The sequence below is a fragment of the Rhinolophus hipposideros genome, assembly GCF_964194185.1.
Source record: "Rhinolophus hipposideros genome assembly, chromosome: 18".
Classification (NCBI taxonomy): domain Eukaryota; kingdom Metazoa; phylum Chordata; class Mammalia; order Chiroptera; family Rhinolophidae; genus Rhinolophus; species Rhinolophus hipposideros.
Window position 1 is genome coordinate 14,701,763 of NC_138064.1, and position 26,353 is coordinate 14,728,115.

General features: G+C 36.2%; 1 protein-coding gene across 1 annotated transcript in view; it reads left to right on the forward strand.

Annotated features, from left to right (window-relative positions):
* The window catches only part of SKAP2 (src kinase associated phosphoprotein 2), a gene marked incomplete at its 3' end in the record, with an annotated part of 149,272 nt that overhangs the window by 94,523 nt on the left and 28,396 nt on the right, over positions 1–26,353 (forward strand). The window contains 5 exon segments of the mRNA XM_081079390.1: positions 1,264–1,341; positions 2,383–2,466; positions 14,265–14,389; positions 15,263–15,326; positions 15,643–15,780. Of these exon segments, the coding sequence (XP_080935516.1) occupies positions 1,264–1,341; positions 2,383–2,466; positions 14,265–14,389; positions 15,263–15,326; positions 15,643–15,780 (489 nt within the window).

Consider the following 26,353-nt stretch of genomic DNA (forward strand, 5'->3'; position numbering starts at 1 on the left):
AATAATTGCAATTATGCTAACATATAATAATAATATCTAACTATAACGATTAATAAAAGCTAACATTTACTGAATGCCTACTATGTGCCAAAGGATTAAGACTCAGTACGAAATTTATTTTGGGGACAAAGGTGTGAATTTTGATAGTGAAACAGAGCTGAGAATGTAATTGTGAATTTGTTGGACTGTTGTGTAAGTAGCTGTGTTGTATAGTTTCCCATGGTGAGATAATATAATTGTGGCTTTTGGCAAATGTTTGGTTGCTCTTTTTTTGTTGCCTGTTAGATAGGTTGCTATTAGTCTTTCCTTCCCTTCCATGTGTCATGATAACTGCATTTGTATAGTCTTAATTCTTTGGATCAATGTGAATCTTCTTCAATGATGACATACTATTGATCATTGAGGTATAGTGGTATAAGGTCTAAACAATGTGAAAATTTGTGTTGTTTTTAAAGAGAAATTACTACTTTTTATATCTTGTTACAAATTTTCAATTTCTACCATCAAATAGTATTAGGTGTTTATATGTTTACAATGCTGTACTAATCAAATGGTTCTTGTAAGAGCATAAAATCTAAAGTATCAAAAGGGATTACTATTAATAAACTTTGGTCTTTTAAAAATTTATATGTGTATAAAACAAATCCTAGATATTGGACAAATAGCAAAAACGGTTTAAAAAATGAATTTCTCTGTGAGTACAACTAGGAAGAGAGAATATTTGCTATGGATTCAGAGAAACACATTTTAACATTTGTTTTAGGGGAAAAATTTGTTTTTGAGGAAAAATCATTTTATGTTTTTGTTATGTAGGAATAGGGAAATATAGGTAAGAGTTGATATGCAACAAAATTCTTGAAGAGTTTATGCAACATAAATATAGAGATGCTTGTATGATTTACTTGAAATTCCTGACTCCTCTTTCAGGGATTTATTTCATTTATCTATAATAGTTTCCCTACACTGTAGATTGAAAAGTATTGCCCTTTAGAGATCATTCAGTTACATTATTTTACTATATTTTTGGGAGCATAATATATGAAGATACGGGAATACAGAACATTTTTTTTTTTTTTTTTTGCTCTTGAGGTTTATAGCAGGAGAGGAACTAGTCTATGGAATGGGTCTGAAACAAAGCTAATGGACTTGGATTTAATTAATTTGGGTAATTAAAAGTACACTGAATCTAATGAAATCTGGTACTTGATTTTTCTAAAATGGATTACTCACTTTTTTTTTTTTTCCTTCCCCTGTTTCCCACAGGAAACCAGTTTCCTCCAATTGCAGCACAGGACCTGCCTTCCGTTTTAAAGGCTGGCTATCTTGAAAAACGCAGAAAAGGTAAACTGTAAGATTCTAATGAAAAATCTAAAAATGGTTTTATCCTTAGATAAAATATGCTTACCATATACATGTGGAGCCAGTATTCTCTTTCGGTGACGGAAGAGTTTTAAGACTCTTGAGAAAATCTGGATGACATTATCCGCACCACAAAATGCAGCTTTTAGCTCTAAATAACTTTCAGTAACAAAACATTGGGTCAGGTTTTTAGCTGTCAATCTCGGTTATTTGTAAATGGTTCGGGGACTATTTCCTGCCTCTGAGAGGAAGGCTGCAGGCCATGACTGTATACTCAAGGATGAGACTTCTCACCAGGTTCTGACTCAGCTGAGCAGCAGGTTATATACAACACACACACAGTGTCTGCTGTGGTTCAGCTCCAGCCTGGCATATTGTCGGCCATTTTCTATTATTCCTTCAGTGTTCCTCTTCATTGGCTATGATAATTGGGAGTTGACCATATGGTCCCACTCTTTCAACACCAATATATAATGGAAATGAAATATGGAGGTGGTGTTACGATACAGGAAATGAAAAACAGAAAGTCTCTTCATTACCATTCTGCTTATCTCTCTGGTGGTCACTTTGGGCCGTTCTATTTATATTCCGTTCACTTTTCTTAGCTTTCTTCGCTGAGGGTAAAAGCTGAAACAGATAATGGAAATAATCTAGGTCAACTCTTCCCCCCTCCCTTTTCTAACAGATGAGAAAAAGAGGCCCAGATGAATCAGTTATCTCAAGGCTGTATGGTCAAATGCCTTTTTGATGGCCCCTGTCGGGAGAGTTTGTTAGCTAGCCATACCGTTGATCCCATAAATGTAACAGCTCCTCCTCTGCTTCACTTTATTCCTTTAGGCTTTGTTCTTTGTTTATCTCTGGGAAAAGAAGATACAAATTAACTAGCCCTAGAATTTGAGAGCTAAAAAAGAAGCTGAGAAATCATATTAACTAACTTTTCCTTTTACGATAAGGAAATGTTGTGTTGTGTTTACATATGTAATGGGTATTATCTAAACTGTTTCTTTTCCGCCTTTGTTGTAGATCACAGCTTTCTGGGATTTGAATGGCAAAAACGATGGTGTGCTCTCAGTAAAACGGTATTCTACTACTATGGAAGTGATAAAGGTTAGTACTGCTATTGCATGAGTGCTTGGCAGGCCATTTTAACCCTCTTCCCGTTTTGGTACAAAGTAAATTGAAGACAGATGAAGAAAAAATAACTGAGAACTTGAATAGATATGGTCTAAGACTACTTTATAATTCTATTTCATTATTGGACAAATGCTCCAAATTCCAGAATTCCCTAAAAGTTAACCTGATTATGTTTTATTGAATTAAAAAAGAGAGTAAAATAACTTTCATCGTTGTGGCCTTTCAACCTTGGGGAATATTTATCATCCAGGCTATCGTTGTGTGGAATAGTTGAGTCCATTAGGATTGTGAGAATTTTAAAGGGAGGAAAAGATACTTTTTTCCTACAAATATTTGAAAAGAAAAATTTAGATAAAATGAAATATGTGGAATACTTTTGTCAGCTTATATTACAGATTTAAATAATAGCAGATATCTATACAGAAGTTATTGTTTGAAACCTCAGCTGCCTAAGCACTTTAGCTATATTAACTTGTCCAGATACAGCTCTGTGTGGTAGGTACTATTATTACTAGCCCCATTTATGTTACTGTTTGGAAAGCTGAGAACAGAGAGGTTAAGTAACTTGTTCGAAGTCACAGAGCTGGTAAATGGCAGATGTGGGATTTGAACCTAGGCATAATGGTTAGAATCCATATTCTTAACCACTGTGGTCACTATATTAATTTAGAAACTACAAGATACATTTTGTAATTTCATTTGTTAATGAATAAATCTCTTAGTCATAATTCCCCTAATTTTAAGATTTTTATTTGAACAAAGAAAGCCATAAAATATTGAAATATAAAGGTGACAAACTTTTTTAGTTTTGCTTTTTTCTAGAAAAAGAAGATCAGAAATTGAATATTATAAAGTAAGGGTCATATAAAAATAGCTAACATTCATTTCCAGAAAGGACACTTGAGAAAAAGGATAAAAGTCCAATATCAATGAATATGACTTTCCCATGGAATTCTTATCAGTGTCGTTTGGAAATTTATGTTTCACTTGACATTATTTGCAGATTTTAGGTTTTTTTCCTTATTATAAAACTGAGCAGATATGCATGTATTTCAGAAAAATTTAAAGTGCATATATTATGCTAGGAGTTGATCTCATCTTTTGGCTGATGGGATTACCAAATTAAGAATTAGTTTAGTGGGTAGTTTGCATTCTATCACCAGTTTACAATATGTTCAGGTGTAATAATGGCATCACTGAGGTGTAAACCATAAACAGCTGTCAACAGGCAGCCTTCTTCTACTAAGGGTAAGTAGGTGATTTGGTCAGAAACTTTAGAGTCCAAGTTCAGTTATGATTACCATAGGTCATAAACATGTGTTACTATTATAGAAATATTTTGTACAGCATTGTGAATTGAGATCAAAATCTTACTTTTCTTCAAAGAAATACCCTCTATTTCATAAGACCAGGGGAGGGAGATTTCAGATTCTTGTGCCTTTGGTTCATTTAGGGTCTCATTTCTAACTTCTTAAAGAATCAGTGAATATTAAATGTCTTTTTCTTCCGCCCTCAGTCCTAACTCATATATACCAACTGTTAGGTCAAAGGCTAGTAAGTTTTCCCAAACCCTAAGGAGTGTTTATATGTATTTCAAAGGCTACTGTTCAATAAATAAATTCTAGGGGCTTTTCTGAAGGGGTATTAGTTAAATTTCCATTTCTAGTCTTATTTGGTGAGACCTTTTGGTAATAACATTCTTTGTAATTTGTATTTTAACTACTTTGTGATCCATTTAGCCACCTCTACCACCACTGCTTTTTAATAATTACTACTTTAGCATTCCTTTTCTATGTGGATATTTAAAGATCTGGTTTATATTTACTTAAACTCTTCCCTATCTGCTCTGAAGCCTTCTGTTTCCATGGAGATTTCAGATCTGTTTCTAGTGGTTCTTTTCTCTGTGGCTGCTTCCTTTGGAATTCTTGGCTGGTTCTCCTTTTATGGACTTGGAGGGGTGGGAGGGGGCGGTGGAATCTATCTTAAGACAGTTTTGATTGCTTGTTTGGCACGATCTGAACTTCCTTCCTTGGTATCTTTTTCTTTCCAGGAAAATGTGTCACATGAAATTTTTATTTTCTTTTGTGAAATCTGATAGCTGATTTTTATAGTGTTGTTTACTGTCGGTGTGAACCATTTACCTAAACTTTGGAAAGAGCTATTTAGATATATGAGAACTATAATCCTCCAACTAAGTAGGATTTAGATAAATGGATTATAGAGACACAGAAGGAGTTGATACCACTTACTAGGTTAAACTGTACTTTGTTACTGTTTGACAGATACATAGTTCATATTTTCTAACGTACTGTGTGTGCCAAAAACCATTTTGACCCATCAAGATTGTAATGGCTTAGAAAGAGTAGTTCCAGCCTCTTGGGTAAATAATGCCTTACCTTTGTACCCATAAATATTGGCTGTATTTATTATTCATGGCCATTTGGGGCCCTTAAATAATATATATGTGTGTGTGTGTATATATATATATATACATATATATATATATATATATATGGAGAGAGAGAGTACATATTTTATCACTTCATGAAATTGCGTCTATTCTTTCATTCTTTGATTGTTCAAATCTCATTCATCAACCTTCTTTTGTCCTAGATGCTCAGACTGCCATCAAGGTAGTTATTTATTTATTTATTTGATAAACATCTCTTGGATACTTGATGGACACCAGACACTGGGGATCCAAAGATAATCCCGCCTTAGAAGTACTCACAGTTTAAGTGGAGGAAGAGAGGATTGGAGGTGGGGGCTGGGTGGGTAAACCGATCATTTCAATCAGGTATAATGAGTGATTTAAATAAAATATCTTTGCATAACATAGGAAGGATGGCTAACTGCCCAGGGGAGTTAGGGAATACTTTCTAGGAGAGACCCTTCATTGGGCCTTAAAGAATGAGTATGAGTTTGTGGGATGAAGAAGGGTAAAATGGGCATTCCAGGCAGGGGGACAGCCGAGCTTCTGGGTTGGAAAGGCCTTGGATGAGACCAAAGTTGGAATCAAGGCAGAGCATAGAGTGAGTGAAGGAGGGGGCACATCTGGCTGAAGGAGTGGGCTAGGATCCCATGAAGCCTAGGGCTCCGCGACCAGGTTTAGTTTTTAGGAAGTTATTGTGGTAGTATCATGGAGGATGGATTGGAATGGATAGAGGCTGGGCCAGCCGGATCATTTTGGAGGACACTGAGCTAGTCCAGGCAAGAGAGGTGATCACGGGCTGCTGAGAGGCAGATTGAGGAGAGGTGCAGACCTTTCTGGCTCCAAAGCCACGTTCCTTGCACAACTGTGTTGTTTGCAGCCCTTCCAGCGGGCCTGTAAATGATGGCCCCTTTAGGAACCTGTTCTAAACTCATGTTTAGACTCATGTTTTGTTTTGCTGTTTTCCTTTTTCTGTTTACCCTCCATGTGATCTTAAATCAGCATTGAACCTTACTTATCTGTTCCCATTTCGAAGGGGGGAGTGTTTAGTTTGTAGTATTTTTGCTTTCCACTTACGGGGTTTGTGGCCCCTATCCTCACTCCACAATTAAAGAAAATTCTAACGCCGTCCAGCAGCTGCAAGTAGCCTTGGTCCTACCAAGTGATTTTACATGTAGATCAAAAGGTATTTATTACATCAGGTGGTTCTAATGTTTTCACTGTGATGTCTTTTCAGTGTATAATAAAAGTCATTAGAAAATTGGACTTTATATGGATAATTTAAAATAACGAAACTTTCAGGTTGGCAGGGAAGTAAAATTTTTCATTGAAATTTACCTTTCTGCTCTCTCACTTCCCCCAGAACTTCATCATTGGTAGGAAAAATAGGACATATCTGTTCAGTGTGGATGAAAATTATAAAGTGTCTTTTGATGTTGAAATAGCATCATAGTTTTAATATTTAGAAAACATTGTTAAAGTGACAGTGTACAATTGAAAGTTTTGTTTTATAACAACTTTAGTAACATCTATAAAAGCTTTCCTTTTTTCTTGATTCATTTGATGGAGGTGAATTCCTGGGTCAAGGGATCAGCATTTTATAATTATATCATGAGCATACACATAAAATGTGTAAATAAACTCTGATATTTAAAAAATGTATATTATAATTTTGTTTGTGTAAATAAGGATAACACCTTTTTATTCCTTAAGAAATAGGAATACTTAATTCTACTTTTTATCAGGATTATTGCAATTTTATAGACTTTTGGGCCTTTGATATACAAATAAATTTATTACAATAAGTGTTAAATACGAGGCCTTTATTTTCTGCCTTTATAGTTAAAAGACCTTGTAATCGTCCAGAGGAGTTAAAATGTACATCTGCTATTTAGAAGGATTCCATCAACATGCAGAAACCAGGTACAAACTAACTCTTATGAGGAGTCTGATGATGATGAATCATGTTGGTTTGCAATAAAACAGGACACAGTTTGATTTAAATTTAAAATATAATGACATCTATCTATAGATTGAAGACATAGAGATCGAAGGTAGATCTGTTTTAAATCAAATTGTGCACTGCTATTTCTATATGTATAGCTATTAGTATAGAGATGTTGCTGTGTCTGTCTGTGTCTATATAGATGGATACATACAGCAACACCTATACCAGAAGATTTTCTTTGAACATCTGTGTGCCAGGTATTATTACTACAAAGCGGTATAATAACATTGGCTCAGAGGAGTGGGCACAGAGGACCCATAAAACAGTATGTGATGTAGAAGCCGGCTGCCTAGGCAGTAGGTAAGTGAGGGCTGTGTGCCAGGAAGGGGCGAGGTCAAGCTGGTACCTATCAGGAGTGTAGCCTTTCCTGTCTAAGGAACAGGTGATGTGTCTGAGCATTGAAGGTCAGTAGATGGCATGACAAACTCTGATTGGACATTGGAGAAATCACGTGGACAGCTGTCAGGAGCAGGTGAGACTGAAGGCAAGATTTGTTCTGAAGTTAAGAGTGACTGAAGAGTTCAGAGAGTTTGTTTACCGTCTTAGGTGCGTGAAAGAGCTGCAGGTTATCGGAGATGTTTGTCGTCACTCTCATGTTCCATGAGGAGCAGTGGTGTCCGTTATTTAATTATTGTAGGAGGCTCTAAGAGGACAATGCATATATATATTATTATGAAGCTATTCTCTGTGTAATGTTTATCTTAATAGCTATATGTTATGATAGTCTCATAGACCATATCATAATTATTATCTAAATTTCAGTTGTAGAGGAAAGTAGTAAGTATAGCCAAAAAAGTAGAAAGAGGGTTTTAAACTCCCAATCTATAAAAATGCCTGTAACTTATTTATTCTCGATTCACAGATACCTCATACTATCTTGTTTGTTAATCACGTTTACACCTGTGGTTGAAAATGTGGGGCTGTACAAAAAACCTCTTGGTTTTTATGCTTGCAGTGCACTTTGCTTTGCTTTCCAAGAAAAAAAAAAAGGTTTTGGAAATACCTAACACTTCCTGCCACCAGACCATATCAGCCAAACTTTTAATTCTAAGTAACATGCTTCCCTTTGGACCCATAACTATTGCCTGAGTTTATTATTCAGAGCCATTTGGGGCCCGTAAGTAACAAATATATAGAGCATATAGTATTTTTCACTTCAAATAGTAATAATTTGATACTTCCTTACAGTATAACTCAAAACCCCAGAAGTATGTTTCTGAATTAGTGCTAGTAGCTGTATTTCTGTGAGCTGTCTAAGCGAGGAAAATGTTCGTGTATCTTTAACTGAGGGCCTAGAACAACATGGTAATCAGTTTGATCAAGTTTATTGGACAGGTTTAGTATTAAGGGGTACATTTTCCTCTTTCCTGCTAATGAGCATTAGTACTTATAGAAATAACACGAGTTATTCACTAGGGGGAAAGGCCTTCTTAAGTAAAAGAAGCAGATGTTATTGAAAAATTTCTGAACACATTGCATACCTTTCTGTTTGCTAGCCATTTGTTCCCAGGTAGCATTCTTAGTATGAACGGCAGAAACCACCTTTGTTTAACTGTGCAGAAAAGGAAATTATTGAGAGAATATCAGCTGTCAGAGAAAACTGATGGGCAGGCTAAACTACCAGGCTCAGAAAGCAGGCAGAGACTAAGGGAAGTAAGGCGGCTAGAACTTCAGCCCAGTCCATGCCCCAAGAGAGTCCAACTGCACCCCTGCTGGCCCTGCGAACTCAGGACTGCTCTGTTGCCGTTGTTCCCTGGCACCAGTCGGGGAATGCTGCTGCCCCAGGAATGGATTCTGAGCTCTCCCCTCATTCTGCTGTTGCTCGATTCAGATTTAGGTCCCAGGTTGGAGCGTCTGCTCGGCTCATCTGAAACAGTAGAGGTCTGCCTCCTTCCAGCGTCTGTGGCAGGAAGCTGGCTGTACCCTGACAACCTCAGGACAGAAATAATGAAGATATTTGGGTGCTGGGGATTCTCAGATGACAAATGCTCGCACCTTATAGGGATACTCAAATGATCTGGAATCATTTCATTGCTATAGTTAGACTGTATTTAAATAGGTAGGAAAGTCTTTGGTGTTTTAATCCTATTTTCTGAGATCCAGTAAAGCAGAGAAACAGTAAGCACATTTGCAAGAAAAATAGGACTGATTGAATTTTAGTAGGTTGTCGTGAGGTGGAGGGAGAGAACATGGGAGCAGCTGATGAAAGAAAGGGAGCAATAAAGAATGGTGTTCAGTTTTCTGGTTGGGAGCTTCCTTTAATGGAAGTGCCATTTACCGAGAAAGAGGACCCAAGACGAAAGATCCCAAAGGTTGGGGGAGTGGGGATGAGGTGCTGTCCGTTGTGGGCCTTTTGGATTTATTGTACCCATGGGCCATGCAAGAGGTGAAATAGATATAATGAGCAGATGAAGATTTCGATATGCAATTCTGAAGCTGAACGAAAATGGAGGATTATGAATCACAAGCATATTGCTAGGAATTTAGTCCTTGGAATTGAGTGAGGTTGCCCAGCGAAACTTGTAAAGTTGGAAAAGAGGAAGGTTTAGACTATAACCTATTATGGCTGTGTAAGAGAGAAGCAAACACAGAGGAGCCCATAAAGCAAGCTGAGAAAGTTGGATTCAAGTCGCGAGAAGAAATGTAAGATCATGTTTATCTTCTCTACCGAAATGTCATAAATTACATGTTCTAGAACAGTGGCTTTTCAAACATTGAATGTGTATCAAAATCATCTGGGGTGCTTGCTGAAAATTCAGTTTCCTGGACTCACCCCCAGAGATTCCTATACAGCAAGTACAGAGTGGTAGCCATTTCTAACATAGATGATTCTGGAAATATACCTGGAGAAACACCTTTCTAGGAGACAGTAGGAAATGATTGAATAAGCAAGGCTTTGGAATCAGACTCACATGAGAGTCCTGGTTTTTACCATTTACTGGTTGTGTGGCTGTGAACAAGTTAGTTATTTTTGGGTTTGTTTTCCCATCAGTGCTGGGGATATAATAAATACTTTCTCTCGTAGAATGATTACAAGGCATATATGACATATGCTGCATTAAATTCCTGGGATATAGAAGGAGCTCAGTAGGTGTGAGTTGTCTTAGGTCTCATCAACCTTGTGCATTTTGTTTCGTAGGAGACCAGCACCAACTGCTTTTTACCTTGAACCTATTGAATTAGAATTGTATAAAATTAAGTTACTGATTTAATAGATTTTATTATCTAGCTTCTCCTGGCAGCCTTCAGTTTTGTGGACATTAAATTCGAACAGCATGATGTAGGCAAGGTTAACGTGTGAAATGGAAGCCAAGGGAAATTTAATAGAGGGACAAACACCTCAGAAATCCTGAGGGCACCCGTGTGTTATAATATAAAAACTAATACTCAAGTTAATACTACTAGGTCATCAATAATATGTTAATTCAAATTATATTTAAAAGAATTATTTGAGAAGTCAGGGGAGTGTGTATTTTATAAAGATTTCCATTACAATCACACACATTTTAGAGTTTTGGCACTTAATGGACTTAACTTCTGCTATTTGGGAAGTTAACTTAGATAAAAAATTTTATTAGTCTTTTACAGTTCTGGGTAAATGAACTTATATGACCTTGTTTCTCATTTGATTGGCATTTTACTATTTTTTTTAAAAATCTGTCTCAAGTCAACAAGTATGCTTGAAACTATCCCAGAAAGCACTGTGGAACTGACCTGTACACAAATTTTTATGGATTGCCATGGAGCGCTAAGGTTTTCTCCGTTTTCTCTGTCTAGAAGACATGCACGTGTGAAGAGAGAAGAGCAGAGTCTTATTAGAGCCATATTCTGTCCATTTCATGTCTTGAGCTTCATATCTCACATTTGCTAATTGGAAATAAGGCTACTTTATGGTTATGGATTTGCAAAAACTATTGAGAAAGAGCTATGAATTTCCTTTCATTCTCTTCAAACTTTCTGGTACGATATTTCCCCCACCCCCACCCCCCGCCTCCCTCAGATATTTATGTGATTATTTATCCTTGAATACTCAACAGTCAGCTGAATACGTCTAGATTTCAGTTTCTCTTTATTATTTTTACATAGTTAAACAACAATGCTCTTTGTTTTGTAGCTTACGTCTTTCCTTGGTGGAATGAGTTTTTCTTCTGTTACATCTTTGACTATTGTATTGGCATTGCTTTATTTGTTACTCTTCTTCCAGAACACCCATTTTTTTCTTTGATGTTTTTGTTAGTCTTCCATATACATGTTGTCACTCTTTCCCTTTTTTTTCTACCTACTGAGGGAATTTTTTTTTAAAGTACGTATATCTGATCTGATTTTTCAAGTGTTCAAAATTTTAAAGTTTTTATCACATTAATATATCATTTGTTTTGCTGCTATATTTTCCATTTCCTTGTACAATACTTTTCTGTTATTTTAGCACCTCCATTCCAATTCTACTCATCTCAGCCATTTCTCTCTTTATTTTATATTACATTGTTTCATCTTTAATATCTTTCAGAATTTTTTTTTCTTTTTACTTTATCAAAGATGCAAAACAATTTTGTCTAACATTTATTTGTTTCTCGTAGTTTTCTGCGTTCTACATTTTGAGTGCTATGTTACATTTTTGTGTTACGGAATATTTTTATGGCACTTGTGTTTGTTTGTTTGCTTTTCCTCTTTTACATATCCTTGGACAAGGATTTACTGTCCTTGTCTCTAACCTGGGATGCTTACCTCTAGATTGGATCAGTTGCTTTTCTCTGGTTCATCTGACTAAAGGGTGCTCACGTCCTTCTCTTAGACTGTAACAGAAGATCTAATGCATAGCCCCTTATCTGGGGATTTTATCTAAAATGGATCTGCTAGTCTAAAGAGGGAATCAGTTAATTTGGCTGTCTGGTTGTCTTATTCCTAAATAATCTAGCACATGAAGGTATCCTGCTCCCTGCTGCTCTTTTAAACTCAGCCTTTGTAGTGCTAATTTTACATCTCCAGATGTAAACTCCCAATCCTTATGCATTTGCCTTCCCCACTCATTACATTGCTAAGAATTTTAAACCCAGATTAGAGGTAGAAAGCATGGGCTTTCGATCATATGAGCCTTGTGAGTGGAGCAATTGAGCCCTTGTGCAGTAAGAGAGCCAGTTTCCTCCATCTGGTCCTAAAAATCCTGTTTTTCCTGGGAAATTAAAGGAAATCTCTCAGAATTGTCCAGTATGGCTTTGATATTTTACTTCCAATTACTTCCATACCTTAAAGTAAAATATTAAATTTTTTTGCAGTCTAGTGGATCATTGACTAATGTTTCTGGAGCACTTAAATTTGTAGAGAGAGAGTGTGTGTGTGTGTGTGTGTGTGTGTGTGTGTGTGTGTGTGTTTCAATGAGAAGGTGGGAAAGGTCTGGTAGGTGGTAGTAGCTTTTGTTTCACCATCCCTATTACACTCTCTTGCTTGTTTTAAGTGCTCAGTATAAATTTGTTGAATGAGTGAATGAATGACTTAGTCTTCTTGGGGCATTTTAGAAGAACCAACTGTGCTTAACTATTATTTTAATACTTTTTCCCCAATATTATTTTCCTAGTTAGGTATTTTGCAAAATATATCCCGGGAGTACCAGTTCCATAAAATGTTCTGTGAAAAAGTGTTCTATGGACAAATAATTTTGGGAAATGCCACATACTGTATCTTTCTCATAGAAATTCAATCAATATGTAAATATATTAAGAACTTCAAGAAGGCCTGCACTAATGAAACATGCTTAACTTTAATTCATTTCCCAAACTTATTTGATCATGTAAACCTATTAAGATCCCATAAAACACACTTTGGGAAATGTTGGTCTAATTTTTATAGTTTTTCTGAACCTCATAGAGTTCATTGTAGACTTTTCCAACAAAGAAAACTTCAAATTTTTGAATTTGAATTGTCTATTCAATTATCCAAAGAGATGTAAGTTATGACTAACTATGATTAGAATATCCAGATTTAAGGCAGAGATTGCTAACTCAGAGTTTTTTCTCATTTGATGTGTTGAACAAGGTGTGATCTTGGTGACCTTTTTAAAAATGTGTGTTATTTCAGGAATTAAATTAGTATATTTAAGAAAAAGAGATAAGTATTATTTGGTGCATTGAAGTGAGAGCCTTTTATCCCCCAATACGTAAGCATTTCTGTATTTCCCCCAAGCTCAGTAAAAATGTCAGTTGTCCTTATCATTGTAATATTGTGTGTTAATCTAGGAAATAAAGCTATAGCTGTGCCGCTTTTTTTTTTTTTTATCAAAATGGTATAACTGGGAAAACTAGGAAAGCTGATTTTATTTTCAGTTTCAAAGTATCAAATCCTTTGTTGTATTCCTACTTTGTCTTTAAAATAATATCTGACTAGTTAAAGCTCAAGTCATCATTTCTTTCAATACTTTATCACATGGGGTTCAAATGTGCTTTACCAGTTTAATTGTTCACTGACTGGTTAAGAAACCTACTTTTTTTTCGGTTTTGTTTTGGTAACTAATGCTTCTGTATTTGCTTTACCACTTTTCTCCATCCAAATACTTTGTTTTCCCCTCATATCTCTTAATAATTAATTTTGTTTGTTTTGCTTTGCTTTTTAAATTTAAAGTTCAATTCATACCAATTTAGAATTTTTTTTTAAGTTGTGTTTTAGAGGCTTTTGAGTGGTGAGGGTGGGAGGTAGGTAATGAAAAGAGATAGTGGTAAATAAAGCCCAGTGAGTTTTCAACTAGACAGGTTTTCCCCCTGTAGTTGCTTTGTCTAGTAAGTTCTGAGTTCCAGTTCTTGAATTTTCCATACACGAAAGTGTCTTATTCCTATTCATCCTGCTGAAAAGACTACTATCTGCAAACCTCTTCTCCGGTTCCCTTAAATACCCTTTTTAAAAAAAAAAAAATTTTATTGGGGAATATTGGGGAACAGTATGTTTCTCCAGGTCCCTTCGACTCCAAGTCATTGTCCTTCAATCTAGTTGTGGAGGGTGCAGCTCAGCTCCAAGTCTAGTCGCCGTTTTCAATCTTAGTTGCAGGGGGCGCAGCCCACCATCCCATGTGGGAATCGAACCGGCAACCCTGTTGTTGAGAGCTCATGCTCTAACCAACTGAGCCCTCTGGCCGCCCCGAGATAACCTTTTTAGACCCAACAATCCTAAATACTTCTATGATTTTAGAATTAAAAGTGATATCTAGGAACATTATTTAGACATTATACTATGAAAGCAGTACTCTTTCCAAGAAGTGACAAAGAAAATCTCAATAAGAGAAAATCGACTGGGCATTTATACGCACTGTAGTAAATGAAATTCAGACTTTCGTTTTATCTTCCACAGACAAACAACAGAAAGGTGAATTTGCAATCGATGGCTACAATGTCAGAATGAATCACACTCTCAGGAAGGATGCGAAGAAGGATTGCTGTTTTGAAGTCTCTGCTCCCGATAAACGCGTCTACCAGGTTGGAGTTTTTACGTCGTTTTGAAATGAAGCTGATAAAATGTTCTGATTTTTTTTTTATAAGGACATTAACATTTTGTTAAAACAACTCTCCCTGACATGTTAGCAATAAAGAGAATACTGGTTTTTATACACTGAACGTTCACATGAGAGGTAATACATGTATACAAAAAATTCCGATTAGTAAGTGATATCTTCTTGAAAGAGAACGAGTGAATATGTAATTTATCAGTTACTTCACATGTTGCATCTTATATCTATTTTAATAGAACTGTGTGATTTCTTCAAAGAATTACATAGCAGAAAGAGTAAAATTATCAAACGAAAAATATCAGAGTGCTACTGCATATTGTATTGCTTAGGCTTGTGGCAGAAAACGAAGGTAAAGGCACGTATCAGCTTTGCAATTCAAGAGCTATCAGGTAGCATCAATATGGAATGTATGTTTAATAAGTTTTAAATATCTGAGATTGCAGTTGAAAGCCAGTTAATTAAGTTGTCAGGTAGTGTGTTGGAATCTGACAAGAACATTTTTAAGGAAACTATATCCAGCAGTCTAAAGAAATTCATGGGTGTCTTCTAATTGTCAAGGGCAAATTTTGTTCATCAGTTCTGTCTTTGACATTGATGAAGAGAAGCAGCTTTTTTTCTTGCACAGCTGCCAGCTGCTGATCAGAGTTTCAAATCCATCATCCTCTGCTTCAATTACGTAAATTTGTCAAAATTAACTGTACATTATAAGAAGCATCCTTGCAAGAAAAGTAGTACTAGACATGAAAAGAATTACTAATGGTCTTAAAGAACTGATAAGAGTGTGACATACCTTTCATTTCCACAGTGGTGATTTTTCTTGTTATTGTTTGTTTTTTATTAGTTCACAGCAGCTTCTCCCAAAGATGCTGAAGAATGGGTACAGCAGCTGAAATTTGTATTACAAGGTAAGCGCGATCCATTGAACAAGTTATCACAGTCTTAGAATACTGAATAACTGAATGATTTGGATTTTCATATATAAAAGCTTATTGAATTTCTGTGAGAATGACCACAGGAACCTGACTGGTATGAATACAGACCATGGACTTCAAATTTACAAGAGTATTTTATAAGTACCAATTGGCAACTTTGGACTTCACATATTTGTGCAACCATCAATTTTTAAAAATGTTTTAAGCTAAGGATATAGTGTATAACAATGTTGCGATTTTGTAGGGCTGCTTTAATGTAGAAATTTACTTCCTGAAATGCGTTTTGTAGATATGGGATCTGATATTATTCCTGAGGATGATGAAGAAAGAGGAGATTTATATGATGATGTTGATCATCCTCTACCAAGCAGCAGTGCACCAGCAGGCGGTCAACCCATCGATGACGAAATTTATGAAGAACTTCCAGGTATTTATTATCTGGTGAATCATTTAAGGATTTTAGAGCTTTTTTTTTTCTTTTAATGTCATCAAGTTGACAATTTGCGTAGAAAATGATGAGCTATTAAGAACAAGGACAAAGAAAATCTTCAAAACTCTATTTTACGAAAAGGGTTCTGCTTGAGGTATTTCAAGTGAGTGGATGTACGCTTATGAAAAGTGAACGGAATGTTAAAATGAAGCAGATACAGTCCTAATCTCCTGGGACTTTTGGCTCATTAGCATTGTTTATGCTACATAATTTTTTAATTAAAAAATTGACTTGCTTTACAGTTTTTTCCACCAACTCACACATCATTTTTTATTTATACATCTTGGAACTTCCATTAACCAGAAGTTCTGTGCACACCCCATATGTCAACAACTTCTGCCTCATACATTCCTTGCTGTAGTGTGTGGCGTTGTCTTGGAGGAATATTGTTGAACTATAAACAAAGGGCTTTTAAGGCTTGAAGTTTTCTCATTTGATGTTTTATTACTGATATGAATAAGTTTTCTTATTATACATTTCGAGGTATGGTTTAGTGTTTATATGCCCCAGGATCCGTTATGTAACATAAAAGTGCCTATTAGCTGTTTGACCTGTAGTTTTGAGGGTCAACCTAAAACAGAAAAACAGGCATCTGGAACTTAGGATACTTAGAATATGAAAATATTCAAGGAATTATTGCGTTACTAATACTCCAGGTTGAAGTGAGCCTTTCTCTGGCTGTTAGAAGTGTCAGTACTCAGAGAAGGAAAGGGGATTATAAGCAACATAAGTGAGATTTAACTAACATCTCATGTAGAGAGTCTGTTTTTCTCTGAATAGAACAATTTAACAACATAGTATAAACCTTTAAAGTTGATTTCAAAGAGACTTAAAACGCTCCAATTTAATGTACAAATATTATTTTCACTGAAGTTAGCAGAGCATAACAACTAGCACAGGGACTTCAGAGTCAAAAAGGTTAAATTCCGTCGGTACCGTCTAGCTTGGTGACCTTACAAGTCAGTTCCTTCATCTATAAAATGGGGATAATATCATGGGCAGGGGAGTGAGGTAATGTATCCAAAGCTCTTACCACAGTGCTTGAACCATAGCAAGCCTGTGATACATTGAACATCGTCGTTGTTTTCATTGGTGTGTCTGCTACGTTCTTACAAGTGCTTGTATGAAAGTATAATAACCATTTTCTGAACAAGTAAGATGAATGATTTTAATGGTATCATAAATTCAAGATATAAAAACTACTCAGAATATGCATCTATGTATTGTCTTTTACTACCTAGAAGATGATTAGTATAAAAGCATAATTTCATCGAATAGTAATCTGTATATTTCTGTTATTTTAATGAGCTGTATGTTCGTAGGTCCTTCCTTTCTGATTTATCGTATAGAAATGCCATCTGCCATAGCACCAGTTCTCCTCAAGTAGGGAAGAGTATTCTCTGACTGCTTTCTTTTAGGCACCTATGTCATTAATACCATTATTTTAGTTTTTAAGATGTCCGTAAGAGCTTGTGGGAATGCATACTGATGTAAAATGGGGGAGTGTAGTACCTTTAAACATACTGTTACTGTCATAGACATTATTCCTTTAAAACCCTGCAATGAATGGGTTACATTACAATCGTTGAACTAACTGTTGAGTTCTGCATTTCTTCAACTTGACCATCCTCTCCCCACCCTCCCAAATAAAATATTGCTAAGGAATAAAGATCAACTATTCATAGTCATTTTCCTAACAAAGACCCAAGGAAAGTCTTCTGTAAGTAGCTTGAAATCTTAGAAATATGAAACATTTTTTATTTTCTCTTATTACAGATGTTCTTCATTTTTTTGTCCTGGGGCCAAATCATTGTTGGAAATACCTAGTTACTCTTTAAGTAGTCTTATTTCTTGCTGTGGGACTGGAAGAAATCTAATCTGCTCTGGGCTTTTTTGGCCCCTGCCTGGGATCCCACTTGCTGTAGAGAGTGATTGAGCTCGCTAGAACCTACAACTGTGCTCCTGGGAAGGAAGCTGGCATAGGCAGCTGTGGAATATCTAGTTCTTTCTTCCCCAGTGGAACCCAGACCCACTTCAACATCTGCACAGCTCAAGTTTGTCCAGTTTGAGCCAGCCGTTACAAAGGGGATTTTTCTTAATGAAAGCCCTACAGTTGTCTCTTAGTGTTAGAGCTTTTGTTTGATTAAATATCTAAAACTAGAAAGGTACCTTTTTTCCTTTAAAAAATGGTCTCTCTTTCAGAATAAGAATTAAGCTAATTGCTTTCATTTCTGTAAAACAGGAGTGTAATTTTGAGAGGAGGTGAAAACAGTGGAAAGGCAGTGAACACATTTACAAACTGTTGGTCTTTTTCCAGTTCTGTACAAAGAACTGCATTTCTGAGAAATCTGATTGATTAAATTCCCAGAACGTATTAATACTGCCATTTCAACACAATTTTCTGTCAATTACATATAGTTGAAAACTAATCCTCTTAGTTGAAAGATGAAGCATATAAATGTTGAAGAAAAATCTAAGCAAACATTCAACATGTTACTTTAAATCACAGAGTTCTTTTTCTGAGAAAGTAAAAGCTCTTACTCTAATAAATGTATTTTTTAATGTAAAATAAACCTGCAGTGTTTAAGTCTCAAGAGTAAGAAGAAGAAAACATTGTTTTAAAAAATTGTATTGCAAAATATCCCTTGAAAAATGTTTATAATACTGTGGGAGTGTAAGTAGTTTCATTGTAATTGTTTTTCAGTTAGAATATTCTAACTTTATTACAGCAGCTTCTCTTTAATTTCTTGTTCATTAATTTTTAACTAACTTCATAAAAGAATAAGAATAAATATGTAAGATTTCTTTGCATTTAGGGGATTTGTACATATGTACAGAAGAGCTGAGGGAGTGCCATTTCTGGGGAGTAGTCAAGGTATTTGGCTTTTCTTCAAATACCCTAATGCACCTTTTATGTCTTAGTACCTATTAGCATAGGTCAGTCAGGTTTGCTTACATTGTAATATTACTAGAGCATGTGTGTGCTAATATATTGATCAAAGTGTATTAAACGGTTTCATAACACAGTAATGAGTTCATAATTTCAGAAGTTATTGCTCATTATTTCATTAAAAATACAGAGGAGCGCTTTTGTTTGATTTTGAATCTTGAAAGAGGAAAGCAATACTTGGGAAATTGCCGTAGAAATCAACCCAGCTTGCTCTTGTCTTCTAGTTACCATGTCACTTACTTTCTTTTTTTCTTTAATGTCAGGAAATTATGCAGAAGCAACAACAACAAAATGATTTTTCTAGATAGAGACTGAATAGAATCAGCCCAGTACCAAGAATGGTAACTGCCCATTAGCCTATTAAATCTGCAGCTTTCAGGGGAATTGCATTTGAAATTCTTCTGGCAAGTGGACTAGAGGAGAGAGGGCAACATAAAACAGGAAGACAAATTTCCAGTTCCATTAACCTATTTTGTTAAAGTGTTAATTCATTCTGTTTTTTTTTTTTAAATGTAATGACAGATTAAACTATTCTGAGCCAGAAAAGGACGTTTTTGTCCTCTGGTCATTCGATTGTGTTTTAAATTTATTCAGTCCAACTATCTGTATCGAAAATGGGATATAAAGCAAAATGCAGCTGTAATATTTTCAATGAAACTGTGATAATTACATAAAAAAGAACCGTGTTTGGGTACTTAAATTTGGAGTAATCTCCAGCAAGTGGACACAAGTGGTAACTTAATAAGGGGTTACAACTCCCCGCCCCCAATACATCATAGCTTTATTTTCTTGCTGAATAATTATCACTTATATTACCAACTTAATATCAAGATTATAGGGGATCCTGGAGTCTTTAGTATTAACATCATTATAAGTGATGGTAGGTTGTGATTTCACCAAAGAAATTTTCTCATTATTTCTTTAGAATGCAATGTAAAAATACCAGTGACTTTCACAGAACCACATATATTCAGAATTTTAATATTGTTTGTGCAGGCAGCCTGCTGGCATTCTTTTTTCTCAAACTATGGTGCTGAATTACAAAGTTATTAAGGGTGGTGATAGAGTGTACTCATAAATGGTATGGTAAATATTTTTTTCCAAGTATATAACCAGATTAGAGTCAATTTTTTTGGATGGTGTTAGCTCTGAACTCTGCTGAGAGGGTTATCTGAAGTTATAGAATATAAGGGAAACATTCATAAATTAGGGTCACTGCACACATCTAATTGTTTGTATTTTTATCTTTGCTGACTATAAATGTGATGTTAGTGTTCTTCATAGAGTTGCCTATTTCATAACATGGCGTGAAGCTTTGGAACATAGTTGTGCCTGTCATGCAGCTTTTCTCCGCTTTGCTCTTGGTGTGGCAAATGATTTCTTGTCATTACAAGAGTTGGTTTAACACATATTGAAACCCCAAATACCTGTCTGTGTGCATGCAAAACATATTTCCATTAGTAGAAATATAAACTAACCCATATTTGCAAGTTGGAGCTACTTTAGTGGTTCTCAACCAGGAGAGATTTGGGCCCACAGGCTACATTTCATGATTTAATTAATGCTCAGAGATATTTTTGGTTGCCACAACTGGTGTGTGTGTGTGTGTGTGTGTGTGTGTGTGTGTGTGTGTGTGTGTGTGTTGAGAGAGAGAGAGAAGGAGAGATATACAGGTATCTAATGCATAGGGGCCAGAGATGCTGCTAAAAATCCTGTAATATACAGGACAACCTCCCACAGCAAAGAATTATATGGTCCAAAACGACATAGGTTTCGTTACATACATGAAACTGTATTACATAGAATGCCTCTGGATCATAGGGACCAGCTGGACTTGTCTGTCACTGTTTCCTTCAGGGGATTGAAGTTCTGTCAGTCTTAAGAGAAAGGAGAAAACCATGAAAGACAAAAAAGGAGGGAAGCATTTTCTCTATTTTCATAAGCTACAATCTGTGAAGGAAGAGTCTTGTTTGATATTGTACATATATACCTTTCCTACATAGGTACTTGGTTTATAATATCCTGATGGGGTTCTTTGAGGCTGAATTGAAAGACCTGTGTGTGAGGTATTGGATTTTCTGTGAAGGGAGTAGGACATCTTGGAAGAATGCAGGGCTAAGAAATTCCAGGACCACCTGGAATTTTCTAGTAGCTTTAAGAGGAGAGGAAGCCCTCTTATGGGAGTTCTCTCCCTCCTTGGGCCTAGATTTTGCAGAGATTAATGGAAGAATGGCGGGAAAAATGGTCTCTGTTTCTGGAGGTCGACAGGGAGTCCCTGAGGCAGCCCTCGAGGGGCTCAGTGAAGATGGGCTCACATGAGTGTACTTCACAAACCACATGCAACGGTTCTTTATTATTCTTTGTTCATTTCCTCTTATCTCTTGCTGAGTCTTAATTTTTAATTTTTATTTACAGACAATACATGCTCACTGGAAAAACATTAAGCCATTCACCCCCTAACCTAAATAAACGTTAACAGTTTGATATGAATCTTTAGTCTTGTTTTGCCCATTTACAAATATGCAAATGCATATACAATTTTTAAAAAATGAGGTCTTTTTTTCATTTACTTTCTTCTGCCCTTTCTTTTATTTCCTTTCATTTTCTTCCTACTCTCTTATTACCTGCCTCCATTTCTCATTCTTTTATTTTCCTCCTTCCTATTTTTCATTTCCATCCTTTCTTTTTTCTTTCTTACTTTCATTTCCTTCATTCTAGACATATTCTTGAGCACATATTCTGTGCCAGGCACTTTTACTAGATGCTAGGAATCTCCCTGCCATTCTTATACAGGCCTCAGAGTATAGTTATCTCTGTCTTTTCTGGCCCAAGCCTTGACTTCTACATACATAATCCCCGCGTTTATTTATGTCTTACGTATTTTTGCTATATTTATGTCATGAGTCTGTTTTTTTTTTTTTTTTGCTTTTCTGATATAGGAGTCCTATCTTTTAGCAGATAGTATAAATATTAACCTTGTGCCAAAGCTATCATGACAAAACTATGGTAACACCTTCTTTCCAGCCATCCTCCTCTTCCCCTCCTTCTCTCCATCTGCCTCTTATCTGCTGGTTCCACCCACAGCCTCCACACACAGAATACCTTTCTGTATATCTAGACCCAGGAAGCCTTTGTGGTTGAAAGCAAGGACTCTGGGAGCAAGCACACATTGCTTGTCTTCTGACTACAGTATGTGGTAAGGGGCAAAGCTTTGAATCCCGGCTCTGCCCCTTACCACGTACTGTAGCCAGAAGACAAGTGAACACCGGAAAGGCAGAGAATACAAGACCCAACAGTGAACTGGGTAAAATATGTTAGTAACTTTAACTATTATTTTGAAATAAACTTTTTTTAAAATTTAAAAAATGGGTTACACTAAATTTATCTAAGTTAACACATTAGCTGGGGCAAGATGGAGATGTGGGTAGTGAAAGCATGCCACGTGTTGTTTTGTTCAGGAGCGGGGAGGAGAGAAATGCAGAGTAACTACAGTCTTTGTTAGGAAATGCATGTTAATATCTCAAAATAAGTACTCAATAAATAGAAATGCAAACTCCGGGTTGCCAAAGCAGCAGAGGGGACATAAAAGGTGATCACAGAAAACAACTAACTCCAAGAGAAGGCGGGAAGAGAGAAAAAAGGAACAAAGAGAAAATATGGTAAAAATAAGCCCCAATGCAAAAGTGGTTACAATAAACGTAGCTTGATTAAATTAAACTATTAAAAGACAGAAATGAGCATATTGAATATTTTTAAAAAGAAATTAGCAACATTTTTCTTACAGGTGATATACTTGAAACAAAATGACCTAGAAAGTTTCAAAGTAAAGGAATGTAAATAAGTATACCTATCTAAAGAAAGCAAGTATAACAACATGATAATCAGACAATATAGAAGATAAGGCATATAACAGAACTACAGAAGGACAGTACATCGTGATAGTAAAAGAAGGTAAAACTTAAATGCATCTATCTATTCAGCAAAAAAGTAAGCACATTTTTGTGAAGCCACTACAAATTGAAATCTGTAGAGCAAAAATGCGTAAGACAAATCTGACAAATCCTCAATCATAGTGAGAGACTTTAACATACCACTTTTAGAAACTGGTAGACCATGGAGGCAAAAAATTAGTAAGGATATGGAAGATTTGAACCAAAGAATTAATAAACTTCATCCAATCTATCTGAAAACATAAGAAAGACATATGTTCTTTTCGGTACACACAGACTATTCATGGAAATTAGCTATATATAAATTCACAAGTGAAATCTCAACAAATTTCAGTGACTCTGTATCATACAGATCACGTTCTTTAATGACAATGAAATTTAATTAGAAATCAACACTAAAAAGATACTTAAAAATACCAGACCCCCTGTGTTTGGAGGCTGAAAAATAAACTTCTAAAGATCTCATGAGTTAAAAGAGGAAATCACAATGGAAATTACAAAATATGTAGTTCTAAAAGATAATGAAAACAGTACAGATAAAAACTATGGCATAGTGCTTTCCCGGGAATTTCGAGGGATACGGTGATGGATAAGACAAATGAGAGAATCCCTAAAGAACTGGAAATGGGAGAACAATCTAGAAATTATTGATTGATTGGATTATTTAGCCACCAAATTCTAAGTTTTTGGACTCAATGTTTATGTGACATTGCCTGAGGAACCATTAGAATGCATATTAAAAATTCTGAACCAAAATGTAAGCAAATGTCAGCCATTCTAATCAGACTAAAATGCTAACATATATAAAGCAAGAAGAAACATTACACTAATGTGGCTGGGCTATTAAGAATTTTCTGTGAACCTTAGATGAAGAACCCTAAAACTGTGCCAGAAGGTCAAATATTCACACTGTAGGTTTCGTATCTGCACCCGGTAAAGCACCATGCCATAGTTTTTATCTGTACCTAACTGAGTACTTTATCCTTTAACACCAAGAAATCTCAACAATTAGTTTCAAGGCCTAGCTTCAAATCACCTTTGTATCAGACTTTTTAACTGGAGTCTTCCTTCCACAGATATGATTTGCCTCTCATGTAGAATATAAACAGGTCAGGGCCGGCTTTTGTTTTTAATTCTTCCATGCTTTCAGAAGACAGATAAAATTTGTAGCGGCCTTACAAAAATCTAATCTTTAGGTCTCAGAAAAAATAGACACACACACACACACACACACACACACATACACCCTCCATGAACACATAGACTGCAGCAGGAGCGCATCAAGCTCCAATATTTTTGCAGATAGGTCAGCTGGGAATATCAACTTCCTAAGAGTACTCAGCTGCTTACTTTAAAGCAATGATTAATACGAATGGACAAGTTCAACAAAATGTCAGTGATAAATATAAGCACTTTTCATATCTGGTCTCAGCAAGTGCTGCAGTTGAATAAGTGCAAAGCATACAAGAAAGTGGAAGAAAACCAGCTTAACTTAATTAAGCTTAAGTGAAACTTTACCTTGATTTTGTTTCAAATAAAACCTTCTTCTATAGATTTGTTCCTCTTTATTAGAACTTCATTAGAACTCTTACAAAGAAATAACAGCTCCTCGTATCTCCTGACCTTGAGCTTGAGCCCCCGTGTTCCTTATTACAGGAGTTGAGATGGGGCAGAACATATTTTTGGTAGATGGACAAGGAAGTTCAGCTGCAGAGTGGCCATTTTCTAGCTCCCTTTCGAACCAGATCCCAGATCTCCTGCCTCCTTTCCGGGGCCCCTTTCCACATTCCTCGTCCGGGTTCAAGGTGCTACAACCTAACTCTGCTTCTCTTGAGCATTAAATCCCTGGGAGAACTGTTTGTCCCGTTCTTCACTGTCTGTTCACCTGCTCACCCCTTCACTCCTGGCAGTTTGGTTTTCTATCCTTATCCCTTCAATCAGACAGTTTCCCCAAAGTCACCAGTACGCTCTCAGTCATCAAGCTCGTCCTCAAATTCATCTCTGGAAATTTCATTGTACTGGCCACCTCTTTCTTCTGGAAACTGTCTCCTCCTTTGACCGTTCCCATTTTGTTTTCTTGCTGCAGATCATATTTATAAATAAGCATGTCAGCACTGTTTTAGATCCCCTCATCTCCTGAGGCTTGCTGATTGTTTCAGATTGTTTTCCTATTTATCCTGTATTTCTTTAATAGTGAAGCTTTTTGTTTCTACTTTGTCTTTTCTTATCTTCTCATCATTTGTTGTTCTGCATTTAATTAATTGATTCAACAAATGTTTACTGCAAGTCCATTATATGCCAGATTCTGTTCTAGCTGTTGGGGGTTTAGGCATAAAAAGGCAGACCTGGGGGTCTCTACTAAGATCATTACAGATCGTAGTAAGTGCTACAAAGATAAGAGCATGATGTGAGAGGAGACACTATTTTCTATTCTGTGATCAAGGAAGAGGTGACTTTTAAACTGAAACCTCTTAGCTAAAACTGGCAAATACAAAAAGCCAAGGGAAGCACCTTCTAGGCAGAGGGAGCACCACGTGCAAAGGCTCTGAGGCCGGAGAATGCTGAGGCATTCAGGAATCAGAAAGGAGAACCACAGGCTGCCTCGCAGAAAGAGGTTAGAATGAGATTGGAGAGAGGCAAAAGCCAGGTCAAGCCGGGTCTTTGTCAGAGGAACTGATCCTTAATGCATCTTGTGTGCATAGATGACACTTGAGAAATGGGTACTGAACTACTAACGTGAGACGGACATGTATGTTATGTGAGATTGCCCATGTACATCAAATGCTGTTTAATGGTCCTATGTGACAAAAAAAAAAAAAAAGGATTTTAAGACCTCTTTATCTCTTTATTCTCTCCTTGGGCAACGTTATACATTTTTGTATGACTCCACATACATACATATGGTTTGAGCAATGTAAAACATCTTCACTTAGTACCCAGTTCATCAAAAGAATGTAGAAGGTGATATGATGATAATTAGAACAACAGTGGCCAACAGTATGTGCCAGGCATTTTCCTAAGTATTATCTCATTTAACAAGCATAATTATTTTATGGCCCATCTACTTTTACTATCTCTATTTTACAGGTGGAAACTAAGGCACAGACAGATTCAGTAACTTGTTTAGAGTCACAAGCTAGGAAGTGGTCTGATTGGCATTTGAACCTGGGCATTCTGACTCTGGAGGTCAAGCTTTTAGCCAATAACTAGACTGCCTCTCAACAGAATTGTGGTAAAAATCCTTTGTTCTTAGCTATCAAGTAAGCAGTTACTGGCACACGTGTACAAAAAAACCCCAGAAAGGATAGTATACCACCGTTTTCATAGCTAGCCTCTCCTCTGAGCTTGGGCCTCCCATTTCAAGTGACTTTCGCCCATCGTTTCAAACTTGTATCTAAGATCAAATTCACCATCTCTCTTACAAATACTGTTCCTCCTCCTTTCTTTTCTATTTCTATTAACAGCATCAATACCCAGGCACATTTAAGAAATAAAACAAAACTCAAAACTATCCTTGACTCCTTCCTTGAGTCCCCCCCTCCCCCCGGCCTCCCCCCAAGTCCAATCAGTTGCTAGTTGTCACTGATTCTGCCTCTAAAAACATCCTTCA